The following is a 27,758-nucleotide window of genomic DNA, read 5'->3' as shown; positions in this document are numbered from 1 at the left end:
TCAAACAGTCATTTAATCTGGTCTACTACTCTTCCCAAGTGAACACACATAAACAGAAAATTTTTCAAAAGACAACTTCATTGCCAGGCAACACTACACATGATAGAAAAGAATTGCACTGGGAAGGTTTCTGAGGGGAAAAAGTCAAAGTCAAAATTTTTAAGTGCTAGAAAGAGGAGAATTGTTCGTGGAGGTAATGGTACTAATGGTTAAATAATGATTGCAAATGAGCTCAGAGGGTAGGGCAAATGACTCCATAGGTCTGTACACTATTGGTTAAACAAGTCTCATTGTTCTTTGGCCTAGAAAAAATCTTCACTTACATTCAATAAGTATCTGACTTAGCAAGGTTACTAAGATCATGTTTCTTTCAGAGCATTAGTGTTAGAACAGTTGATGTGAAGTACTGCATTTAGCAAGTAATACTATAAATCCAAAGTTTTCATTTTACACTCCCCCTCTTTCAATGCAGGAATCCCCTTAGTAATGCAGAAGGAGGTGCTCATCCAACTTCGAGGCAATAAAACACATTCGCCCAGAGCCCAGCTGCTATGAATCAGTGCAATTAATCAACAATGAATAGAACAAGACACTGTCAGCCAAATTTTTATATTAACTATGATAAAACCTGTATGAAAGAATAGTTATGTATTAAACAGAAATCTCTCTAAAAAATTGTATTTACTGAATCTCCTTCAGTTCTCCTTATTTGGAAAGAATTTTGGCTGGAAAGCGTTACTTTCTCTAACTCACCAACCCATAACCCTTTCCCAAACATGTGGCTCAGTATAATTTTTGCCATAAGCCTTTACAATTTGCACATTATGTAACTCTTATATTTATCTTCCTTCATAAAAAAATTTGAAAATTTATAAAATTCCTTTAGCCTCTCCCCTCCTTAAAGGAGAGTGTTGACTTGAACATATGTCCCCCATAGAGATGAGCTCTTTGAAATCAGAAAACATATTCTCATCTTTGCATTCCCAGCACCTAACACCATGTCAGTCACATTGATTGAAGGCATTTACATTGATGGTGGATGCTGGTAGAGGATTTTACCTTGAGAGAATGGAACTTGTTTGGAATAACCAGTGTGGAAATGGAAAAGAAAGATAGTCAGGAGCAAGTCACTGAGCAGTATTAGTTGATGTTTGAGACCACTCTTATATTTTCTCCCTAGGACTTCTATGTAAATTGTAGAAAAATAAAATTGTCATGGGGGGCTTTCTATGAAGAAAAAAACTAAATCACATGATTTGTTATTTCTCATTAATATTTTGATTTTGTCTTTTGTTTGAACTCTTTAGATATGATTTTCTGTCAAGATGGACAGTAGACAGACTTGATGTGTTATCAAGTAATTGAAGTGTTAATTATACTTTAATCCAGATGCCCTATATATCAAAATTCTCTCAACTTTCTTGAACGATTTATTATGTCCCAAATAAATCTGTGTCCCAGATGAAATTAAGTATGGAAAGAAAAGCCGATGTTAGTACCTTCCCAGTGAATAGTTAGAGAGAAAAGACAGATACAGGTAGGTAAAAGGAGATGCAAGTCCTGAAAGTTCAAGAAATTTTTTGAATAAAATTAATGGTGACACTGTATGGACATAACCAGCTCATATGGATTTCCACTTTTCATTGATTTGCAGAGAGTTAAGAATAAAGACCTCAGAGCCAGAGGATCTAGGCTAAAGTGATAGCTTTGGAAATATATAATGATGTAACTCTGGGAAAGAAAGAAACCTTTCATAATATTAGTTCTTACATTCCAGTGTCAATATGAGAACTAAGTGATGCAATATATTTAAAGTGATATGACGATTATGTCACACATCTTAAGTCCACCATGAAATTTACTTGCTCCAGAAGAAGACTCTTACGGAGTTTGAGCAATTAAACCCTTGGGTCCCTTAGCAATCCACACTACTTATATTTCGTGATACTACCATTTCAAAAGATAGTTTCCTGGTCTTATGGATCTTCTGTCTGGAAATGACATGTGATTTTCTATCAGCTCCCTTTTGCCATCACTAGTCCATAACCTCACTTAGCGTCAAGAGGAGGGATCTAAAAATTACAAGTGCACCTGGGTAATTAGTGAACAGTGAATGTCTGCTTGATTTTGTATGACCTTGGCAAGTTACTTAATCTTTTCAATCTCAAATCTCTAATCTGAAGACTGGGACAAGTGAGGGTTTCACATATACTTGTGGAGGAGGATTGTATTGGCTTCACTCCATACTACTGAATGAACTTGAACAAGCTTCTGAACTTTCCTCTGCCTCAGTTTCTCTCTCTCTTGTGACAATTTAATACTTTGGAATTAAATAAGATTTCATTGTTTTAGTACACTTTCTTGGATCAGAGTAAGTGCTCAAAAACTGTTAGCTCTCTCCATGATTATTGTAAAATTTTATTGATATTACTCACGGATAGGTTCAATTGTAGCAAGATAATAAAAGTAATATAAAATACATACGACCATATCTATCTTACTTGATAAAAGCTCTCAATACTTTTAAAATATTTGTTTGTTCTCCACCACAGAGATTTGTTACTTGAAGCATATACTGAGTTTCTGTATTTTATTATGGCCTCTTCTTTAATAGTTAAAGTATCCTTAACCTAGTAAGTGTGCAAAAAATGTTTGTTCACTGACTGCCTGGCAACATAATAAGGTTGTTGGATATGATAAAACTTGCAGACAATAAAGTTCTTTGTACTTTTACTAAGTTTAATTGTATCTGGACAGCCAATGAAATGACAGACTGAGCAGTAAAATCTGTGTTCAGAAAGTTCGGTAACACTTCTTGCTGGTGCCAAAACGTGGGTATAAATTTCAGCAGCTGAATATTTCAAGCGTACTTAGTGTGTTGCCAAGTCCAAAGAGCAGAAGGGAGGGGCCCCTAGGTGGCTCAGTCCTTAAGCATCTGCCTTCGGCTCAGGTCACGGTGCCAGGGTCCTGGGATTGAGCCCGGCATTGGGCTCCCTGCTCAGCGGGAAGCCTGCTTTTCACTCTCCCACTCCCCCTGCTTGTGTTCCCTCTCTCACTGTCTCTGTCAAATAAATAGGTAAAATCTTAAAAAAAAAAAAAAAAAAAGAGCAGAAGGGAACCATCATGGGAAGAAAGACTCTTTTGCTTCTGATCATGGGGGTCTTCATGGCATATTATATTTATATACCTCTCCCAGATAATATTGAAGAGCCATGGAAACTACTGTGCCTGTCCGTATGTTTGAAAACTGTAACAGATTTGGTAAGTACATAGTTCTATTGACTCTGAATATTTAACATTTTAATCAGGAGAAAATAATTATTTGTATTATTGTTATTTAAAAAATTTCTACTGTCTTGGAAATTTTGTTCTTAAAGCTTGCTTGAAGACCTTAAAACCATATATATATATATTTTTTTTTTTTTTGACTATTCCTTAATGCAGACCCCTAACAGAATGAGTATGGAGGAAGTAGTCAAATAGCTTTAATTTTAAATATTAAAAGACAAAACATAATCTTTTAAATATGAAAAGACAGGAAGACAAAAATTCTCATTCTGAGTTTCATGGCATGAATGCTGCCACAATGAAGCACTTTTTTTTTTTTTTAAGAACTTCAGAAATGGTAGGATTGAACAACGCAGTGATGAGTCACAGAATTTGTGCAATAATCTTGAATTCAGACAAGAAAATGCATTCGTATTGAAATATTTGTAAACAAGTTCAGCTGGTAAAAAGTCCAGGGCAACAGGATGCACACGATTTCCAGTTGTAAAAGGCTGGACTACTAAGGTGATGGGCGGCTGGTTGGCAGGCTGCTGGTTTCGGCGCTGCCCCTCAAAGACCCGTGGTTCTTTCCTAACAAGGCTCATTATGTGAAATGGAAACCATTTTTTATCTCCTTTAAACATCTCTGTAGTAAATTGCCTTCTATAGCAAAAAACAAAACAAAACAAAATAAAACCCAAAATAAAATAACAGTAATTCAAGGACAGTTAGTCTGGGTATTAAACCTTTGGCTCATTATCTCTTTCCTTGGATTTTTTTTAAGGTGTTTTATTAGGTCTCTTCTGGAATTGAATATAGCTCTGAATAAGTGCAATGCATGTCTTATTTTCATTTTCTTATTAGTGATTTGATCATTTGTAGTAATTTTATTAGCACATGTGTTGTTGGATTTGGGTCAGTTTCACTGGAATATAGCTTCATGTCTTATTTTTTGTAAATTATTCTTGAATTATATTTAAAATATTTATTTTGGAAAAAAATTTAAAAATAAAATATTTTTGTTCAGAGTTTTGTTTTCTTTTATTATTTAGGTTAATTATATGTGTGTATATAGTTACATATACATGTTTAAATACACATACGGTCCTCTTTGTATGTCTCTAAAACAATGTCACTTTCTCTCCTAGTACTTTTTAATCTTTTTCTACATTTTTCCTTCCTTTTGTTTTTCTCATTTTTATCATATATAATACCTTGGGTTTCTTTGAATTTGGTGTTTATTTCTGAAATTATTTTCCTTTGTTTTTAATATTCCTTTTCTAATTTCTACCAGTATCGGTTTTCAGTCACTCCTTTCTTTTGACTAGTGATTACCTCCAAACATCTGTCTATATCTTCCATGAATATGTGCATTTCTCCTTTGTGATATTTCTTCTTATGTTATTTTTAAAATCCATTCTGCAATATTGTGTAATATATTTCACCCACTTTGTAGCAACTGGTTTCTTTTTTTTTTTTTAAGATTTTATTTATTTATTTGACAGAGAGAGATGCAGTGAGAGAGAGAACACAAGCAGGGGGGAGTGGGAGAGGGAGAAGCGGGCTTCCCGCTGAGCAGGGAGCCCGATGCGGGGCTCGATCCCAGGACCCTGGGATCATGACCTGAGCCGAAGGCAGACGCTTAATGACTGAGCCACCCAGGCACCCCTGTAGCAACTTGTTTCTAATTTGTTTTTTTCATTTTCTTCATGTGTTGGAAACTGTTATTTTTCATATAGTACCTAGTATCTTGCATGAATATTACATCTACAACTTTTGTATTATTTCTATTTGACTGAATGGCTTTTCCTGGACAAACTATTACAAGAATGTCCTGAGGAATAGAGGTAGGGTCAATATATTTTTTTTCTTTCAGTTTTTGTGCTAAGTCACAAAACTGCTACAATATATACATATATATTTATACTCTCAAAAATGAAAGAGTCTCACCAAATCAAAGACTCTCACAAGCAGGATTAAAACATAATAAGGCTTGACTCTGGGAAAAGTAAAGAAACTCAGAAACTACCCAGGAAGGTTCAGAGGTAATTGGTATCTTCGTGATTATTGATTTGTTATTTTCTTTCTTTTTCTGTGTGGTTTTCTACAGAATACGTAGATTTACCTTAAAGCCTTCAGTCTTTTTTAAGAAAAAGTTGAATTTATTTACTAAATACATCAGATTACCATATAATATGACATCTTTCCAAACCTCTGTAAAATCTATCACACATTGATGAAGAAGCCAGTTTTTTGCCAATCCTCCTTCCTTCCCCCAAAAAGAAAAAAAACCCAACAGTTTCTTGCTTGAATTTAATGCCATCAGGTCCTATTTCGTGCTTCGCTGATCAGTTTGAACTTAAGATAAAGAATAGTAATTCACACTTTTGATAATTCAATGATGAAGATAAATGGAAGTCATGGAATACAATCACCTGTCAACTTGTTTGTGGTGCAGCATTATCTCCTAGAATAGAAATACCAAATATAGTTAACTAAAATGCCAACTCTAATAGATTGCTCAACATTACCTTGTAAGGACTAGGAGGTTGTATCTAGTCTTGGTAAGAAGTAACATTGTAGTCAAATAACATAACACTATCAAACGCATCCTGGGCTTGGGATTATAAACATTTGTGAAAAGTGTTTTCCACCACAATACCAGACTGTAAGGTTTTCCTTAGTTGAATTGAGACAATTTTTTTTTTAGAATATGTAAAAATTCTTTTTTAAATTATTATGCTCAATTAGCCAACATATAGTTCATCATTAGTTTTTGATGTAGCGTTCAACGATTCATTAGTTGTGTGTAACACCCAGCACTCATCACAACACAATTTGAAGCTTCCTAGGTTTAAGGCCTTTTTTTTTTTTTTTTAAAGATTTTATTTATTTATTTGACAGAGAGACACAGTGAGAGAGGGAACACAAGAAGGGGAGTGGGAGAGGGAGAGGCAGGCTTCCCATGGAGCAGGGAGTAAGGCCATTTTTAAAAACACTGGTTTTATCATCTCTGTTCTTTGTTTACACTTGGCCCAGCTTACTTCTTTTTGTTACTGTGACCTCAAAGATACACTGGTTGGCCTGTGAAGGGTGAACGTTTTGAGGCCCAATGATCATTTTAGTTTCCAAATTACCAAATACCTGCACTTCCTATGCAAAACCCTAACTTGGCTGCGGCCAATGGCCTAGGTACTGTTTCTTAACTTTGAATGCTCAGAAATTCAATTTTATTATTTTTCCTTTAGGGGCTAGATCTCTGTACGACAGATTAAGACACAAGAAATAATTTTGTCCATAAATTTAGGGATATAAATTCCAGAGTTGGTCAGAATTTTCCCTCTTTATTATTTGATATTTCAAATTTACATAAAAAATTCCGTTTAGGGTATAGAGTTAGTATAAGGAGAGGAAGTGATCCGAGAAGATAGGTCCACTAAGCTATTGCTCTAATTCATCACAGTTCACTAAAGGAAGGACAATGAAAGAAACTGTAAAATTGCTGTGATTCAATTCAGACTCCAGGGACACTGGACATTATTTTTAACACACTGGTAACTTCTTAGTCTTTTGTTATGTATTTATTACACTTCCTAGTAGGATCCAAAAGTTTGTGAGATTATAAAGTCTTTTTACAAAATTTTATACTTAGTACCGCCTTACACAACATGTTACAATTACTATTTTCATAACTAAATTCTTATCTTTAATTTGTATTTTTTTAATTTAGTTTAATTTAATTTGACCATTTTTTATCATTTAAAAAATATTTATTTGGGCTAACCAGCCTCATTCTTTGCAGATAAAATACTTGAGTCTGGTGATTTATGTTTTAAAAGAGGGCCTTATATTTTCTGTACTTAACTTCGATTTAAACCAGAGGGCCAACTAAATTAGCATATTTAGAAACAATTACTCCTATGACACCTACTTTATGTCATAGGTTGTAGAAATTTTAAATTTGTTAAAATTAAGTAAATAAATGCTTATGATCTATTACTTTTCTATGGTGACATTTAAAATCAGCAGTCCTGATATTTATGTGATTTCTTCAAACATTTTTGCTAATTGGTTGGAGGGCTTGTACAAAAATCATACCCAGCAGAAACATGGAGGATATTATTTAACACTTTGTAAAAATTATGTAGAAATAAAAAGGACAGAAGATGGTGTGCTGGAGGTAGGAGTCTCCACCCCTTGTGTAATTATAGAGAGGAGCAGGGAGGAGACACCCAAGTGTTGGGGAACATGGTTGGCATATGTGGAGCTGTCTGTTTGGGGAGTATACCCAGAATATGGAGAAGATATGGAGCATACTCATAGCTAGAATAATTGGTCTCCCAAAGCCTGTCAGGCATGGACTAAGCATTTGTAGTTTACTCTATAGGAAGTTCTCCCCTTCTGGCTGCAATTGTAACACGAGGGCAGTCATTTCTTGGAAGTGTGTACTTTTTGTGGGTCTAACAACTGACTTCTCTTTGGGACAGTTGCTGGGCACCAGTAAGGAGGGGTATTTGCTTGATAGTTGAACACCTACCCAGGGGTAGCATGAGTTGGTTGGGAAATGCTGCTGGTGGGGGGATACACCATTCCACTAGACCCTGGGCCAGGCCCAGGCGACCAGAGAGTTAGGTTTCTGCTTAGTCTCTCATAGGCATGTAATGATGGTCACTAAGGGACAGCATATTGTCTAGTCGGGAGTGACACCTAGCTCCAGAGTCAGACATGGGCTTGAGTCCCATATCCATCACTAACCGTCTGGATGGACATGAACAGATCTTTTAAGCTCTCCTACCACAATGTGCTCAACTGAAAATCTGGGAATATATTACTACGGATCAGGTCTTAGTAAGAATGGAATGAGTAAAGCACAAATCTGGCAAAAATTAAAAACAATAAGTATAGTAGTTATTTATATCTATCTCCATACTACTGCCTGTGTTATCACTGGATGTTTGTAATTTTTTTATTATTATGTTATGTTAATCACCATACATTACATCATTAGTTTTTGATGTAGTGTTCTGTGATTCATTGTTTGCGTATAACACCCAGTGCTCCATGCAGAGCGTGCCCTCTTTAATACCCATCACCAGGCTAACCCATCCTCCCTCCCCCCTCCCCTTGGATGTTTGTAATTTTTTAAAGATTTTATTTATTTATTTGACACACAGAGAGAGAGAGAGAGAGATCACAAGCAGCAGGAGTGGCAGGCAGAGGGAGAGGGAGAAGCAGGCTCTCTACTGAGCAGGGAGCCCAATGTGGGGCTCAATCCCAAGACCTGGGATCATGACCTGAGCTGAAGGCAGATGCTTAACCAACTGAGCCACCCAGGTGCCCATTGATGTTTGTAATTTTACAGCCGGATACAATTGTATGAAAAAATTTTCCAGCTGAACATTGGCAATACTGAATAAAATAAATATTGAAAATCATGTTCAAGTCAAATTTCTGTAAAAATACCTATGTTTTTTTAAAATTTTTTAAAAATTTTATTATGTTATGTTAATCACCATACATTACATCATTAGTGTTTGAAAAATACCTATAAGTTTTATAGAGATAGATACAGACAGATATGGATATGCATATGATTACAGATTTGGACTTGGATTAGACATAGATATTAATAACATCTATAACTATATAAATATAGATAGTACAATATATACATGTGAATATATATATTATGAAGCTGCTAGTATTTATCAATCTATCTGTCATCAATCTGTTAGTTGATCGCATGCTGTCTTTTATCCTTTTGACTATAACTAACTTCTTAACTTCAGGAAAATCTAATAATTCCTCAATATATGTCCATATCATAATGTTATTGTTTTTTGGATCAAATTAGTCTGAGACATTAGACTAAATAAAACAGGATAATAACTGGAAATGACCTTTCAATACATGAATTAGAAAATTATAAATGGATTATTATCAGTTTAATTCCCCAGATATTTCACAACGCCTACAAATTAAAAATTTTTTAAATTTTAATAATTTCTTTGATCATTATATTTAATGATACATATATATTATATATACCATTTATTTTGTTGTTAGCTAGTTCGAACATATTAAACTCCTTGCTAATACTCTTATAAAGAAAGAATAGACCACCGTGTTCTGAAAACAGCTCCCCACAATGCAGCCTCAACAGAGCTTCCCAGTATAATTCAGTGTAATTCAACCATAGGGCCTAAGAAGGTTAGTTAGCTTCTAGAAAACTTCTGGGTTTTTGTAAACACTTTAGTCATTCTTTTCCTTCAGGCTTTTGATCAAATTGTCTTGCCTCTCTTAACTAATCCTAAAATTTTTAAACGCTCATAATTTGCAGATTAAAAGCACCCACCAGACACTATCTTCATATCAGTCAGTTAGAATTGATCCCCTTCCTCTTCCTACGTCACCACCCTATTCAAGGTCTTTCTTCATTTTGCTTCTTATTGCAGGTTATTTATGTTCACTTTTACCGATAGTCCATGAAAGTTGAAAATTCTATCGGGACGCCTGGGTGGCGGGTGAAGCGTCTGCCTTTAGCTCAGGTCATGATCCCAGGGTCCTGGGATTGAGCCCCGCATCTGGCTTCCTGCTCAGCAGGGAGCCTGCTTCTCCCCTTCCCTCTCCCTCTGCCTCCCTCTCCCTCTGCCTGCAGCTCCCCTTGCTTGTGAGCTCTCTCTCTCTGACAAATAAATAAATAAAATCTTAAAAAAAAAAAAAAAGAAAATTCTATCCCAGGCATCTTGCATCAATATACTTTCTAGCACTGGGCTTTGCACACACTGAACATGCAGTATATTTTGTGAAGTCAGACCGCATTCACTTGCACTGAAGAAGCTTGCACTCCAGGGACTCCCCTGATGTGGGCCTGAGTCCCTGCACAGACTTCGCTGCTATCCTGACTCCTCTCTGCTTTCTTCTCTAAGGGATCCCAGGGGCATTATTACTCCCAGAACTTTTAAAGGGGACTCCCCTTGGTGAATTTGTCAATCCAGTAAACACTCAGGTTAGAAGTAATTTTGATGTATTTTTTCTTAAAACCCAGGAAGGCTGCAGGAAGTACAGTTTGAGAATTCAATTAGGAGTCTGTAAAAAATGGGAAACTTTAAAAATGAACAATAACAAAAAAAGAGAGTAAAGTGGTAGATTTTGTGATAGCTGAAATGTGAAAGTGTGGTTATTTTAATGACTATTTCTCTGATGCCAGTTTTGTTTTGGTGAATCTGGAGTCTTTGAAGGATACAAAGCAGGAACTATGCATAAAGGAAGAAACTAGAGGTACTTTTACTGCAGTTGGGGTGAAAGAAGGAGTATGAAAGCATAGAAAAATCCCAGGTCCTAAAGTAAATCTGAACATAAAGGAAACATAGACTTCGCCAGATGGGGGGGTGTGTGTGTATGCGTGTGTGTATATATATATATACACACACGCATACACTTACATACATGTTTGTGTGTGTGTTGTATATTTATACTCATAGATATATGCATATACATATTTTTACTCATATACACAGCCATATGTATATGCTCATATATAAACACACACCATATATATAATTAAATACAAATATTTTTCTATTTTAGTAATACATGCTTCTTAAGTAGAGGCAAACATAGAAAGTTTTAAGACAAAAGTGGTGCAGATGACTAGTGAAGGAGTAAGGCTTTCTCATCGGGAATTTGTACAAAGCGTTACCAGTGCCTAAAAGCAAGCCAGGATCATTATTGCAGAGAATGCAAGAGGACTAGGAATGGATTTGCTCAAAATCATAAGTTCTTGCCACACCCTCCCTACCACACCCCTAGTTGCCCCAGACCCTTTGATCACCATTGGTTCTGCTCTGGGGAACAGAGCAGTTTGCAGTGCATCCTGGACCTGATGCAGAGACTCTGTGTCTTTAGTTCCCACTAAAATCCAGCAGGCTGAGTATTAGGCTTACTTGATAAATAATTGGGAGTATTTTGCTACCTTAATCTGAAGTGAGTCACTGAGCATTTTGCCCCTTTTTTATGGTGAGAGTACAAAAATAGCAACTTTCTTTTACTTTGGAGACAATATCCAAGAAGCCCCAGACTTCTGAACACCCAGAAACCAAAGTAGCAAGTCCCTAAATTTCATGAGGTTTACTATGTATTCTTTGTCACATATATGATTTACCAAGGCATGCATAGTATTTGCTATTTCTCAATCACCAGATCTATAAGCTTGATGACACAGTGTTGTGGACCAGTATGATGTCCTGTGACATACAGAGACAGTAGAAATTCTTGTAGATCAGATTATGCAGGGAGCAAGAGAGTTCCTATAGACTCGAAGCAAGACAGTAACGGTGTACTGCTTTCCTTGCTAACTGGTAGAGAAGGAGACAGGCCCAAACAAATGCTGTGTACTAGAAGCCAGAAGCTGTGTTAATTTGTTCCATTAAAGAGATATCTGGAATAGCAGCTGCAATTGGAGTTATGACCTGATTAAGATAATTCTGTATTTCTCAAACATTCATCTGTCTTCTGTTTAAGTCATATAGTTGATACACCCTTTGACAAAACAAAAGCAGACCCTAGTTAAAGTGGTAAGTTCAGATTTTAACCAATAATATGTTATTGCAATAGGGAAGTGGGTCAGCATGATTTGAACTCAACTTCAGTTTGTACAGAGGTGAATGGATGTTTTAAAGGGAGAATGGGAATAAGGAAGGGAGCAAGGGCGGGCTCAGGATCAGGAAATGAGGTGACAAGGGGTTGGTTATTATACATGCATTTAGGCCCACTGGCAATTATGGAAGTTTGGATTCTATTCTCTCAGTTCTTCCTAATGATTACATTCCCAAGGAATGGCTTTCAGGTCCTTGAGAAAGACACTCCTAAATTGTAGGAGATACATATACATTTCAAAGAGGCAGAGAAAGGATTCACATTGTAAGCCTTCTTTAGTAAGTACCCTCAGAAAGGATGATCAGGGGCTTATCTGTCAGGTGTTGGCTAAAACAAGCAGTACATTTTTGCCATAGCATTGAGCTATGCTAATGTGGGAGAAAGGGGGTGAATGAAGTCATTTGTGCTGAGTGTCTGTGTCTCAACTGGTTGAGGCCCAGTTGAGAAAGGGACTCAGAGGAGTCCAGCTGGTGTTTAGTCAGGGAGAAAATCTTGTGTCATTTTAAGACTTGCACAGAAATTATCACCTCTAAATTTTTCAAGTCTTTTGATTGCGGCACAAATCTTTGTGATTCCCTGGGATTTATTATTGCTTTTCTTTTACTATTTCAGTAGGGAGAGGCAGTTTCAGGTGTTTCTACATGGCCCTAACTTCCATAATACCTCTTGACTAATGGAATAAGGAGCCAAAGTAAGGACACTGTCAGTTGCCAAGTACGTCTATTTCAACTATCCACTGAGAGAAACTGGGAAAATAAGCACAGCTATGGATATTTATACCCTTGGACCCATTTTAATTGGGAATCAATCTAGAACACTATTTCATACTTGATACCCTAAGCTTCACTCTGCTTGATGGCCATGGTGGCTTTGGAGTCTCTAGGAATTAATACCATTTCAGAACGAGTGCCTAGTATTCTCTTTCCAAAGTCTGGGTATTCCCCTTTCCCTCAATATTAACTCATCCAAACCTGGTTCTCTTGGGGGAATGCTAGGAGGCAGCTCTCAAAATTGGGTAAGAAACCATAACAATACAGATTAAGTCAGACTTAAAAAAAAGCCACATGTTTAATCAATACCCATAGGAGCTCAGAGAAAATAATGGTTTTTTCTTCATTTCTGCCCTCTCATTCTTGTAGGAGTGCTTCTTTGTGGCATAATTTAATCTGGCATGGAGTTGTGGGAAATGTATTTCCCTGACCTGCCTTTCAGGAACCAGGTGGGGATGATTCAGTATTGAAAACAGATAATTTTGCTTATTCCTTTTGTACCTGTTTTACCTTCATATAATGGTAAAGAGGACGACCCAACTATTTTTTTTTTTTTTTTTTTTTTTTAGAATTTGACCCAACTACTTAATTAATTATCACATGTTTCCAATTTAAGATGGGAAAATGAGTCTTTTTGATTCTTGGAATTCTAACATTATAGATCTTTCATGGTTTGGCTCATACTCACCTCCTGAGGTCCCTTTTCTTTTTTTCATCCTTGTGTGGACCTGACTTCAGAGCTTTACTAAGCTACCTGCCTTTCTCCGATTGCAGTAGGAGTGTCCCTGTGTTTTTAACTTTGGCCTAGAGGGAGATTTCCTCCTTTGTTTGGCCAAACTCTTGCATATCAGAGTTCAGTACTCATAACAGAGTTCACCTACTGTTTGAAAACATCTCCCCAGGTCTCATGTCCAGGCAACTAGTTTATCTTCCTATTGACCTTTGCCAAAGTTCATTGTATATGTCTATGAGACATGCAGTTATGTTGCTTTATAACTGCTTATATATCCATTTCTCCCACTCGACTCTGAGCTTATTTAGAGTAGGGAACTCACCCTGTTTGTCTTTGTACTCAAGGTAGGAAGCATAGAACCTGCCAAGATGTAATACCTCCGTAATTTCTTTACCTTTATTTATATGAGGCAACTATTGTGGTAAAAATTCTGAATCTCCAGTATTTCTAACTGTGTCATTCAGATTCACCTGTTTGACAATCCGATACAGGACTATTGGGAGCATACAGCATACTTCTATGTTCATAAACAACATTGACATTTGATATTTGTAACCTGGTGTACCTCCCCCTTCTTTTAGATTATGTTTGCTGAACTATTGGGAATGAACCATTTCATGAACATTGCAACGTTCTTTGTGAACCTTCAAGAAGTCCCACCCACATCTGATGAAAATGTCACTGTGACGGAGACAACTTTCAACAACATTCCTGTCCGTGTATATGTGCCAAAACGAAAGCCAGAGAGACTAAGAAGGGTCTTATTTTATGTTCATGGTGGTGGTTGGTGTTTGGGGAGTGCTGGTATGTGCTCTTTGTTGAAAAATCTTAATTTGTCATATAGCGTATATTTTATTAAGATGTTGACTTCACATATCAAGAAGATATATCTGTTAAACATCCCAGAAAAATAACACTTCAGCTGTCTGAAATTCATTTCTTTGGAGCTATGTTAGTTTAAAGGAATTATTTCAGATCTCTTTCTGAAAGGGAATAATGATTTGCTGTAGCAAATCTCAGGTCAGAAGAAAAAGTGTTTCATGAGCTTAGACATTTATTATTAAACTTGTTAATTGCAGAAATGATGGAATGTTGTAATGAAAACCAAAATGAAGTACATGGAATAGTGGATGAGAAATGAGGAAATGGAGATGATGACTCTAGTCTTTCATTTAGCTTAGATAAGAAAGAAATGAGAAAGGTGCTAGATGGAAAAGAAGCCCAGAGTTGAGTAAGGGTATTTTATCTTGATTTTATATAAAAATATATATATTTCATTGACTGCAAAGGAAACAGCCAACAAAACAAAGAGGCAACCCACAGAATGGGAGAAGATATTTGCAAATGACACTACAGACAAAGCGCTGATTTCCAAGATCTATAAAGAACGTCTCAAACTCAACACCCAAAAAACAAATAATCAACTCAAAAAATGGGCAGAAGACATGAACAGACACTTTTCCAAAGAAAACATACAAATGGCTAACAGACACATGAAAAAATGTTCAACATCATTAACCATCAGGGAAATTCAAATCAAAACCACATTGAGATACCACATTACACCAGTTAGAACGGCAAAAGTTGACAAGGCAAGAAACAACAAATGTTGGAGAGGCCGTGGAGAAAGGGGAACCCTCTTACACTGTTGGTGGGAATGCAAGTTGGTACAGCCACTTTGGAAAACAGTGTGGAGGTGCCTCAAAAAGTTAAAAATAGAGCTACCCTATGACCCAGCAATTGCACTACTGGGTATTTACCCCAAAGACACAGATGTAGTGAAAAGAAGGGCCATATGCACCCCAATGTTCATAACAGCAATGTCTGCAATAGCCAACCTGTGGAAAGAGCTGACATGCCCTTCAACAAATGAATGGATAAAGAAGATGTGGTCCATATATACAATGGAATATTACTCAGCCATCAGAAAGGATGAATACCCAACTTTTACATCAACATGGATGGAACTGGAGGAGATTATGCTAAGTGAAATAAGTCAAGCAGAGAAAGTCAATTATCATATGGTTTCACTTATTTGTGGAACATAAGGAATAGCATGGAGGACATTAGGAGAAGGAAGGGAAAAATGAAGGGGGGAAATTGGAGGGGGAGATGAACCATGAGAGTCTCTGGACTCCGGGAATCAAACAGAGAGTTTTAGAGGGGAGGGAGGTGGGGGGAATGGGTTAGCCTGGTGATGGTATTAAGGAGGGCATGTACTGCATGGAGCACTGGGTGTTATACAAAAACAATGAATCGTGGATCACCACATCAAAAACTAATGATGTATTTTATGGTGACTAACATAACATAATAAAATTAAATTAAATTAAAAAAATATATATATTTCAGTTTGTTTTATGCATTTTTAATGTTTATATAAATATATGAAATATGTAATATTTTAATGTATATAATGTTACTGTATATAATATAAAATTTTATGTTTTATTTTGTCTATGTATTAATATTTATTTTATATTATATGAATTTTATATTTACAAATGAGAGATCTATGAATATGTTTATAAACTGAAGGTAAAGATGGCAGTTAATAGAAATACGCTGGAGAAATGGGGGGTGGCTGGAGGATGGAATGAGGTTTGCCTGATCTAGAGGATATGAGAAGAAATTGGACTTAGTGCAGAGGAGAAGTATTAGCAACACACAGGAGGAGAAACACACTTTCTCTGTGACAGGAGAAAAAGAGGTGTTGATGGATATTGATATAGATTGGAAACGTAAATCAGAGCAGTAAAGGATATGATCCTGTCTATCATCTTCTATAAATACAGGTAGTAAAGTCATTAGCTGGCGATGAATGAGGTTTCTAAGGCAAAATCTGACTATGCTATGCCTCAGTCCATTTCCATGAGTCCCTGCTGCCCAAAGCACTTCTTTAAAAATCCTTTCATCAAAGTATTATTAAAGAATGGGAGTATGCTTACCAAGATAAAGGAACTAAATAAGAATAAGCCCTGAAACAAAATGGTATTTTCCTGACGTTTTTTATTTTTCTATTAAAAAGACATAACAATTTATGTTCTAATTCAAAATACAAGAATGACTTTTTATAGTAAATGTTAAATAAAAGCTTAAAACTTAGTGTGTATTTGATATTTTAAGAATATTCAGCACCTGACTTTGGAATCATTTCAAGATAATATCTACTCTTCTTTTCATGGCCCACATGATTTAACGTTTGTGACAACTACATATTCTGATACTTCCCCCATAACACTTTATGATTTCTCCCTCCTCTCATGACTGGCAAATTCTATTTCATCTTACAATTTTCTTATTTGCAAAAGGGAGCATTTACCCAAGCCTACTCATCCCCACTCCACACACATGGTCACCACCGCCCGCCCCAGAAAACACAGTTTTTCCTGTCTGCCTAGAAAATGTGAATATATAAATCAGGTTTTAGCTTTCCTTCCTTCTACTTTTCCTTATCTTTCTCTGGCGGTTTTGATAAAGTCCAGTACTATTTCCATACAACTACCTCCCCATTAAAACCACTCATAGTTTGCATTGCTGCTTTCTGCTTATACGCTTGCCCCTCCCTGCCGCTGTCCCTAGTAGATTGTGACTTACTGCAAGTCAGGGAATTAGTATGAATGTGTTTACTCTTTCAACACCTAATGCCTGCTGAATGAAGGGAGAAGAGATTAATCTCAAAAAGAATGAATTTGGTTTAAATTATCCAGTGTGAAAATGTGGGGAAGGACAAGAACGCTGACAATACATATGTGAAAGGATCACTGAGCAGAACAATTCATGTTCTATAGCTAAGGTGAAATCTTAGAAAAAATTTTCCCAGAACATTTCAGGGAGGAGAAAAGGTATAGGGATAAGCTTTCTGCTGATGGAAACACTCATCAATTCATTTGTCAGTTCCTGATTTTCTTTTCTTTTGTTTCAGCTTTGTTCGGTTACGACTTCCTGTCCAGACAGACGGCTGATAGACTTGATGCTGTTGTCATTTCAACCAAGTAAGAACGCTGCTGCTTCGTCTGACTTTGGCCACAGGCCGTATACAGTCAGATGCTCTCAGTTGTCTTGGTTGTTCCTCGGTTATGCTGGAAGTGTTTCAAATGAAACTGAGACGGTGAGATAGGCAAAGTGATCTTGACATGACCAGAAAAGAGTCAGAGTAAAAAGAGTTGTATAGTTAGGTCAAACAGGGATCAAACACAGGAAGTCAAAAAATTGTTACAATAAAATTAAACTACTGCATCTTAGGGACAAAGGACCTCTGCTGGATTTCTAGCCTACTCCTTTTTTTTTTTTTTTTTTCTTCAGGAGGCTCTCCACATAGGGCTTAAACTCACGACCCTGATATCAAGAGTCAGAGGCTGACTGAACCACCCAGGCACCCCTAGCTTACTCTTAATTAGCTAAGTAAGATGAAGGCTTTGGAGTCAGAGAATCAAGTTCAAAGCCTGGTTGTAGAGTTAATTGGATGACTTTGTGGCACCTAAATATCATTTTAGCTCAGTTTTCTCAGATATAAACTGGGAATCATATAATATTTTCTATATCATAGAGTTATTTTAAAGATTAAGTGATAAAACGCATTTAAAGCAATTAGTAGAGTGTATTTCATGGTACAATCCTTCATTAAATGCAATTAGTCACCAAATAACATATAGGAATACAGGCAAAATCTATTCTCAAAAAACATTTTAGATCAATAATTAATGAAGAAAACAACCCCAATGGGAATAAATAGAAAAATGAAGAAACTATGAAAAAAAAAACCATAATAGTGACTGCATGCCAACTTGGTTATTAGATTAAGCTGGAATATTATAATTCCTAAGCTTTGTTTGCTATTTATTGGTCAGTAATGAAGCATAATGATTACAAAGAAAATAACATTCTGGTAAAAGTTTATTTAAAGGAAATGATCACTTTTTTTTTCCTTAAGTCTAATCCAAGTTTTGCATTCAAGCCTTTACTTGTGGACAAATGTAAAAATTTGTAAAAGCTTTCATATCAATCATTATCATAAGAATGAAGTTTGTCTTTAGATTCATAAAGACCCCAAATACCAGGTTTGCTAAAGAAAATTTTTCTACATTTGATTTTTAGGGTTAGAGTATGCCTCCTGCTCTACACAGATGCACATTTTTTAATGAAAAATAGTTGACTTAAAAAACATTGTTATTCTGCTCACAGCTATAGACTAGCACCCAAATATCGCTTTCCAAATCACTTTGAAGACGTATATAATGCACTAAAGTGGTTCTTGCGCCAAGATGTTCTTGACAAATATGGTGTGGATCCTGGAAGGATTGGTATTTCTGGAGAAAGCGCTGGAGGGAATTTAGTGGCCTCAGTGACTCAACAGGTACGTTGCTTAGGTTTGCTTCTTTTAAAAAATATTTTACACTTAAATATCTATTTCATACATTAACATATTAAAGCAATTATGTTATGTTAATATGTTAGAGATACGTACAGATAAATATTAGAGAACATTTATATCCTGAGTGCTTCTATTCCTACATTCCGCCAGATTTTTTTAAAAGATTTATTTATTTGTGTATTTATTTTAGAGAAAGAGGGAGAGAGCATGTGGGGGTAGGGGCAGAGGGAAAGGGAGAGAGAGCCTTTTTTTTTTTCCACTTTGAAAATGCTTTAATGGTGGTGTCTGTACAGCATGTAATCTCAAGACAGGAAGAAAAGCAACTGGAATCACACAGTGAGACACGGCTATCAGAGGACAGGTTGTGAGTGAATAGAGTTCACAGGGCTTCCATGCTTTACTGGGTACCAGACAGGTCTAGGCCCCCTCCTTTTCAAAAGTGCCCTCCTCCTCAGCTGTGGCATCCTGGTGCTGCTGGTACTCAGACACAGGTCGCTCGTGTAGCAGGGAGAGAGAGTCTCAAGCAGACTCTGTGCTGAGTGCGGAGCTTGATGTGGGACTCGATCTCACAATCCTGAGATCACGACCCTGAGATCACGACACTGAGATCACAACCTGAGCCAAAACCAAGAGTCAGACACTTAACTGACTGTGCCACCCAGGGGCCCCTACATTCCGCCAGATTTTTTAAAAAAATAAAATGATAAAATACTCTTTTCAGATCATTGGTTTAAATATAATTAATATGGTCAGCTAAGTGCCACACTATTTTGTTTTATTAGGGCTGGTATTTGTGAAACAATCAATGATACCATCACCATAGCTACAGAATCAGATTAATCCAGGATCCTTCATGGAATATACTAAAACTTGCATGAAAACTGTTGTTATCAGAATTCTTAATTTGCCTATAGACAAAAAATGTTAGCAGGTTTATGGATACTGTTTACTTGCAGAAGGAATTATAAATTTTCAGAAATCAACCATCACACTATTTCTATGACATTTAGCTAAAACTGGGCATCTATTGGCTATCAATTTAAAGTGACACATAATCATAATTAGTGTAATAGTGAGTAAAGTGTTTTTGATGTTGTTATCCGACCTAAGAAATAAACCAGGCACTGATGGCTTAGACGCTGTGTTCCTGTATGAAAAAAGAATTGCTTGTAGATTTACGAATGAATGTTTGCAATTCAGTAACGAACTCTAATCATAAATATTGCACATAAATTTATTATACAATCAAACCTTGCTGTTGATTTTGTTGATTGTATTATTCATTTTTACACATATTTTAAGGTATATCAATTTTGCCTATTGGTACCTTCAGAATAACCTTCTCATGATTTGTAGGCAAAGGAAAGATATACATTTTGTGATTTGTTACAAATATACTGCAGAGCAGATATCTGCGACTTCCCAGAAATTAACTTCTATATTGTCTAGTCACTGTCACTCTGAGAGGTATCTTGATGTAGTACAAAGGGCACATCAGGAGACATGGATTTTTGAAGCTAAAGAAATGTCCAGCTCTATGACCTTGGACAAGCCACCTAATCTTTTCAAGCATCAATTTCTTTTTACTGTGTTGCATAATGAACCCTTCCTCTTATGGAGTTTAGACTCCTATAGTGGTTAACCAATGAATTCTGACCCATAATTATTAAAAATCTGGTTAAAATACCTTATACTATTCTGGAGAGCATTAAACTGATAATAAGATATGAGAAGTTTCTAGGCCAAAAAGTTTTTTTAAGGATACAACACACACACACACACACACACACACACACACACACACACACACACAAGATAAGCCTAGCACTCAATGTCCTCTCTGCTCTAATGGTATATGCCAATCAAAAGAAAACTGTTCAACCAAGATGAGCTAGAGAGTTGAAGTCAAGTTCCAGGGCCCTCCAAAAATGGTGACAATTATGAAGTACTTCTAACTTTAAGTGAGGCCCTGAAGAGATATGGTCTCACTGTCAGGGTAAATGTGATATAGAACAAACCTCATATGCATTTGGAGCCCTGCTTCACATCACCTGGATGGAATGGGGAAATTTCAGTCCTTGAACTTAAATTAAGTTAGTGTGAACAGTTGATATTCAAGTAGACTAGACAGAAATGTATAAAAATACTCCCTGGAGAAATATGGTGTCATTATAGATTTCAAATTATTCCTGCAAATATTTTTTGAAATCAGTATCCAACACAGAATAAAACATATCCAGGCAAACAAGTAAACAAGAAACAATGAAGGAAAGCAAGCAGAATCAACAGACAACAGAAAAACACTTTACAAAATTCAGATACTGCAGTTATCAGCCACAGAATATAAAATAATTATCCTAATTTCTTCAATTAATTCACAACCATGATTGCAAATTTCAGCAGAAAAATTTTTGAAAAACTAAAAAATGAAATTATCAAAATAAAAACTTTATGAATTGTTTAAGTTATTTTACATAGCTAAGAGATCATTTATAAGCTGAAAGATGAGTCCTATGACCCATGTATGATTCTGCAAAATGAAGCATGGAAACCCCAAAAAGATAGAAAATACAAAAGAGAAGATAAGAAAATCCAATAGACTTTTAAATGTTATGCCAGAAGCAAAGGGGAAAGAATGGGAGAAAGGAATACTTAAAAATATAGTAGGGCATTGTGCAGAGCTGATGAAAGATATCAAGATACAGATAAAAGAAGCTCCATGAATCTTGAATATACTTTTTTAAAAGATTAAAAATAAGTAGCTAGAGAGAAATCTACATGTAGACACAGCAAGGTGAAAGTATAGAAAACCAACAACACAAAATTAAACAAAAAGAAATAGAGGGGTGCCAGTCTGACTTCGTTGGTAAGGCATACAACTCTTGATCTTAGGGTTGTGAGTACATTGGGTGTAGAGATTCTGAAAAAATGAAATAGAGGAATTCTTAGAGAAAAAAAAGAGTACCTTCACAGAAGTGCAAGTCATACTGACAGCTTATTTCTCAATAGCGAGAATGTAATTTCTAAGTTAGTGGAATATTATCAAAGTGCAGCAATTTTTACTGTCAACCAAATCCTATGGTGCACAAAAATATTACTTACAAATAAAGGAGATATAAAGGCATATTCAGATAAACCAAAACTAAGAAAACTGCTATTAATGGAACACGGTAAAAGGTGGTTTAAATAAATGTTTCAGACACACTGAAAATGCAGATAAAAGTTTATGATACAGGAAGAAGCAAAAAGCAAGAATGTGGTAAGATGTGGGTAAATCTTAAACTTGGATAGTTTAAAATAATAAGATATATAGAATTAAAGTATAAGAAAAACAAACCATAAGTTCAAGAGTGGAGGGGAGGGCAGATTTTAAGCCTTTTAAGCTCTTTTTATTATCTAAGAAGAAATAAAGACTTAGAATTGGCCTTTGATAACTTCATTTGTTTTTGAGACATTACGAATACACATTATAATTCTTAGGGTAATCATTTAAAGAATAAAAATAGGGTATAACTTATGAACTATGACAGGAAAAAAATAGAATAATTAAAAGGTCAACCAATCTGAAAGAAGTCAAAAATAGAGAAAACAGAAAAGGAGAATTCACAAAATAAGGTAGATCAAAATAAATTTTTTTTTGCAATTAGAGTAAATATTAGTGGTCTAAATAATCTGATTGTAGGACCAAGATTGTCAGATTAGAAAGCAGAAAATCTGAAAGTAAATGGATGGAAAATGTATATCCTGAAATAACATCTAAAAGAATTGCCGGTAGGTTAAGAAGATCACATCATTACAGAAAAGGTTAAACCACCAGGAAAATATAATAACTCTAAATCTGTATGAAGAAAATATTAACAGGGGGCGCCTGGGTGGCTCAGATGGTTGGGCATCTGCCTTCGGCTCAGGTCATGATTCCAGGGTCCTGGGATCGAGCCCCGCATCGGGCTTTCTGCTCAGCAGGGAGCCTGCTTCTCCCTCTCCCTCTGTCTCCCCCCTGCTCATGCTCTCTCTCTCTCCGTATCTCCGTGTCTCAAATGAATAAATAAAATCTTTAAAAAAAAAAAAAAGAAAGAAAATATTAACAGAACTACAGGGGAAGACACACATGTTCAAAACCATAATGAGAGATTTAACAATACTTCTTTCAGTAATTAAGAAAAGCAGGCAATAATAATAATAAGGGTATAGAGGACTGGAATAATGATCAATACATTTAACTCAATGGACTTATAAAAAACAGGGAAACAAGCAAATACATGTGATCATTTTAAAAAATTGACAAAGTACTGGTCCATAAAGCGAGTCTCAAAAAAAAAATCACAGAATTTAAATCACACATTTGGACTATTAACCACAATGCAATGTGGGAAATCAATAGGAAAAAGGCAAATAAGAAAATATCCTTCTTTGTATGGAAATTTAAAAAATACATTAAGTACCTAATAGTGACCCATTAATTAATAGAATATATATCTTGCATATGTTCCCCACATTTAGAACAATATTTTTAGGAAATTTATTTCCTCAAAAGCATAGATTGGAAAGGAAGAAAGGTTGAAGTAAGCATCTGACTCAAGAAAAAAAATAGAAGGAAGATAATAGTAATGGCAAGAACAGAAATTATGATATTCAAACAGGCTAGCAGTAAATATGAACAACAAGCAAAAAGTTAATTCTTTGAAAGAACTAATAAGAATTTTAAGTCTCTGGAAAGACAAATGAAGAAGAACAAAGTCAGGCATAAATAATTAACATCAGGATTGAAAAAGGGACAATACTGCAAGCCCTTCAATATGAAGAAGAATTAGCCTTTGATGAGTTAAGAATGAACATCGTAGTCTTTGAAAGACATATTTGAAAAACTTTGAAGTTAAAAAATATTTAATAATATTTAAACTCAATAGACAAATTCCAAGAAAGATATAACTTGCAAAACAGACACAAGAAGAAATGAAAATCTGAGCCATTTTATAACCATTAAACAAATTAAATCAGTAATAAAAACAGTCCTGGTAAGAAACCTTGCTGGCAATTTACATCAAACATCAAGGAGAAATCACTCAAAATAAATACAAAATATTCCAGAGAATAGGAAAACATTGTACACTCTTTTTAATTATTTTTAGAGAAGCATGATCTTTATGACTAATTTAACAAGAACAATTTCAGGAAGGAAAACAATGGCTAAGATATTACTATCATGAATAAAATATTAGAAAAAATGTATATATACTATATATACATATACATACACACATATATATACACATAGATGTATATATATATATACACATAGACCATGACCAAGTTGCTAATAATGCAAGGAAAAGCATATTTGATAAAAATAAGTGAATTTCACCACATTAATAGATAAAGGAAGCAGAATCATATATCATCTTACTAGATACAGAAAAAGCATTTAGTAAAATTCACAATAACAATTATTGGTTCCCTGAGAATAGATGGAAAGTCCTTAACCAGATAAACTACATTGATTAAATGGTATAATTTTAAAGAAATACACACTATTGAATTCCATAGAATGAAGGATGAGAAGGAAGATGGGTGTGCAGTCCTACTGGGGAGGAAGGGTGTGTGGTCAATTCAGGGTATATGGGAAACTCCCTACCCTTAAACATAGTTATATTTTACATTTCTGTTTTAGGAATTTCTATACTTGATTTTATGTGTATTATATTTAAGTACAAAGACAGTTTTTTAAAACATATATGTTCAAAGATTTTAGCTACCTGTCAAGTTCGATTTATTGGCGAAATATAAAATATTTTTGTATTTCTTCTTAACTCAATCTAAAATCAGCCACCTGTTAGCTACTTATTTAATTACTACCACACTTCTACTAATGTAAACTGTTCTTCATACTAGATACTGAGCTAAAAGGAGTGTGGTAATCTTACATGGGACAAAACATTGAAATGATTATTTAAATTCAGGACATTTTTCCAACATAAAACAATTATTTTTACATAAAACAATCTGGTAATGGACTTATAAATATTTTATTTTACTAAGTAGATCTAATTACTAACTGTCCTTTAAAGGCAATGAAAAAAACAGTGCTGTCATTTGCTTTTGCTAGTGTGTGTGTGTGTGTGTGTGTGTGTGTGTGTAAAATGTCATCTGTATACCACAGGAAAAAATGTCAGAGTGCTCTCTTTCTTCAAGTCTATATTAAGTTTCAAGAAATAGACTTCAATTTAGACATTATACTTTGAAAAGCATCAGAGTACATATGGCTTTAATAATTACTATTTGTGATCTATACTAGCGTATCTCAAGTTTTTGCATACATGAGAATAACCTGAGAAACTTGTTAAAATACAAATTGCTGGTTCCTCCCTAACTGACTTAGTAAGTCTGGGTGAGGACCCAAGAATTTGAATTTCTAACAAATCCTCACGTGATGCATATGCTCCTGGTCCAGGGACCACACTTTGAGAAGTTAATTATCACTGTTAATGAGCACTGGGTATTATATAAGACTGATGAATCACAGACCTGTACCCCTGAAACAAATAATACATTATATGTTAATTAATTGAATTTAACTAAAAAAAATTCAAAAAAAGAGAAGTTAATTAACCTATGAGACACAATAGGCCATTTCAATGTTGCAAGACCAAGGAAATGTACATAAAAACAACTGCTAAACTGTAATGCTCAATATTACTGGTTTCCAAATATTTTTGGTCATGTATCTTCTTAATAAAAACCTTCTAGTATACCCCAAATATATGCATATTAATTTATAGATAAATTTGTGTTAATGCACTAATGTAATTTGAATATTTAAAAAACATAAATGTTAAAATGAATTAGACTTTTGCCTAGGATTTGTCTGTTTAGTATCGGAGTCAAATTAGAATTCCTAGTAATGTGATCTTTCCTTTAAATGTTAATGCCTGTTGATATAATAATATATGTACATAAGTTTTTTACTCAAAAAGAAGTGTTTCCTCTGATTGCCATTCCTAGTTGTCAGGGTAGATATTTTGCTTTTTAATCACAGATTAGATGGTCTCTCTCTTCATCCATGAGGAAAGTAGTACAAATCAGTTTATATTCATGATTTAAGACACATCTAATATTCAATACAATATCGAAAATTAGAAAGTTCTTTTAGATATATTTTTGTGGTTTCTGATTGTCTTTTTGAGATTCTGGATTTATCCAGTATCAATATATTGTTTTTAAATAAAAATATCTTTTAAATGAAAATTACTATTTGAGCGATTCATTTAAATTATTTTCAGCTCATAGATGACCCAGATATCAAGATCAAACTCAAGACCCAGTCTTTAATTTATCCTGCCCTTCAGACTCTTGATATGGATTTACCATCATATCGGGAATGTTCACATTTTCCAACTCTGTCCAAATCAATGATGGTCAGGTTGTGGAGTGAATACTTTACTGAGGACAGATCACTTGCAAAAGCTATGCTCTTCAATCAACATGTACCAGTGGAATCAAGACATCTGTTCAAATTTGTTAATTGGAGTTCTTTGCTCCCTGAGAAATTTAAGAAAGGACACGTTTATAACAGTCCAACTTACGGTAGTTCTGAGCTGGCTAAAAAATATCCAGGGTTTTTAGATGTGAGGGCAGCCCCCTTGTTGGCTGATGACAACAAATTGCGAAGTTTACCCTTGACCTATGTCATCACTTGTCAATATGATGTCTTGAGAGATGATGGAATTATGTACGTCACCCGACTTCAGAACGCTGGAGTTCCGGTGACCCATAACCATATTGAGGATGGATTCCATGGAGCATTTTCCTATTATGGGTTTAAAATTGGATATAGAATAGAAAATCAGTATATGAATTGGCTAAGTGAAAATCTATAGTAAAAATCTGAGGAGTGGTCCATAAAAATATATAAGCTTCAGAATAGGAAACTAGTGAGAATCAAAGGGTTATGTTTGGGTTGATGTTTATCATCTGTGACCTTTCTAAGTCTGCATAGCCATCATGTCGTTTTTTTTTTTTTTAAATCAGAGGGTAACTGGGTGATGGATGTTAAGGAAGGCACGTAATGTAATGAGCACTGGATATTATATAAGACCTCTACCTCTGAAACCAATAATACTATTATATGTTAATTAATTGAATTTAAATTAAAAAATAATTTATATTTCATCTTTCTTGTAGTAGTTGCTAACTTTGTACAATGGCTTTCTTAAGATGTATGAGGGTAAAAGCTAAAACACACTGTTGTTCTATCTGGTCCAGAAGATTTCTGATTATGTCATTGGGATAAAGATTAAATGATGTCATTTGAATGTTAAAAAAAATAAAAAATAAATCAGGGGATTCTTTATTTCTTATCCTAAATGTTGTTTACTTACTTCTGTATCTTAGAAAATATCTACTTTCCTATATTTTTTCTTGCTGCTGTTATTCATTTCTTATAGCTGTAATTAACAGCCCTAGTTTTTTTTTTTTTTTTAAGATTTTATTTATTTATTTAACAGAGAGAGAGAGACAGCAAAAGAGGGAACACAAGCAGGGGGAGTGGGAGAGGGAGAAGCAGGCTTCTCTCTGCACAGGGAAGCTGATGCGCAGCACAGCTCGATCCCAGGGCCCTGGGATCATGACCTGAGCCCAAGGCAGATGCTTAACAACTGAGCCACCCAGGCACCCCAACAGCCCTAGTTTTTTAATTGCTTAAACTATTACGATTGAGAAGAAAGTTTTAAACATATCTAGCTCATGAAATGCCAGAGCCTCAACTGGCATGGATTTAGAGCTTTGAAATGCTGTTTTGTAGGCATTAATATGAATTATGTGCCAACTGTCTTTCAAAGTATTTGCCTCAATATAATGCCATTTGTCTATCGCTACAAAATTCATTTCTTAATACAAGCCTTTTCCTGTGCTGGGTACCAAATTTAATGCCAATGATATCACATGTAGGCACTTTGGGGAA

The 27,758-nt window shown here is 35.2% G+C and overlaps 1 protein-coding gene across 2 annotated transcripts; it reads left to right on the top strand.

Moving 5' to 3' along the window:
* Window positions 1-2,864: 2,864 nt before the first annotated feature.
* AADAC (arylacetamide deacetylase) lies at window positions 2,865-27,163 on the top strand. Of its 2 annotated transcripts, XM_078070240.1 has the most exons (6): window positions 2,865-3,076; window positions 3,197-3,261; window positions 14,010-14,232; window positions 17,354-17,423; window positions 18,613-18,784; window positions 26,080-27,163. In XM_078070240.1, exons 3-6 carry the CDS (start codon window positions 14,013-14,015, stop codon window positions 26,674-26,676), a joined length of 1,059 nt encoding a protein of 352 aa, XP_077926366.1. In that variant the 5' UTR covers window positions 2,865-3,076; window positions 3,197-3,261; window positions 14,010-14,012; the 3' UTR covers window positions 26,677-27,163. The 2 variants fall into 2 exon arrangements, with proteins under 2 accessions (XP_077926366.1, XP_035931406.2); XM_036075513.2 differs by having other exon boundaries at window positions 2,865-3,261.
* Window positions 27,164-27,758: the final 595 nt, after the last annotated feature.

The sequence above is a fragment of the Halichoerus grypus genome, chromosome 1 (assembly GCF_964656455.1).
Source record: "Halichoerus grypus chromosome 1, mHalGry1.hap1.1, whole genome shotgun sequence".
Lineage (NCBI taxonomy): Eukaryota > Metazoa > Chordata > Mammalia > Carnivora > Phocidae > Halichoerus > Halichoerus grypus.
Note: the sequence above shows the minus strand (reverse complement) of the source record. Positions and strands in the feature narration are given on the sequence as shown.

Coding starts and splice junctions, on each gene's coding strand:
- AADAC (XM_036075513.2), top strand. CDS start 3,124: ATGGGAAGAAAGACTCTTTTGCTTCTGATCATGGGGGTCTTCATGGCA. Junction 17,424..18,612: donor GCTGTTGTCATTTCAACCAA/GTAAGAACGCTG, acceptor TTCTGCTCACAG/CTATAGACTAGCACCCAAAT. Junction 18,785..26,079: donor TGGCCTCAGTGACTCAACAG/GTACGTTGCTTA, acceptor AATTATTTTCAG/CTCATAGATGACCCAGATAT.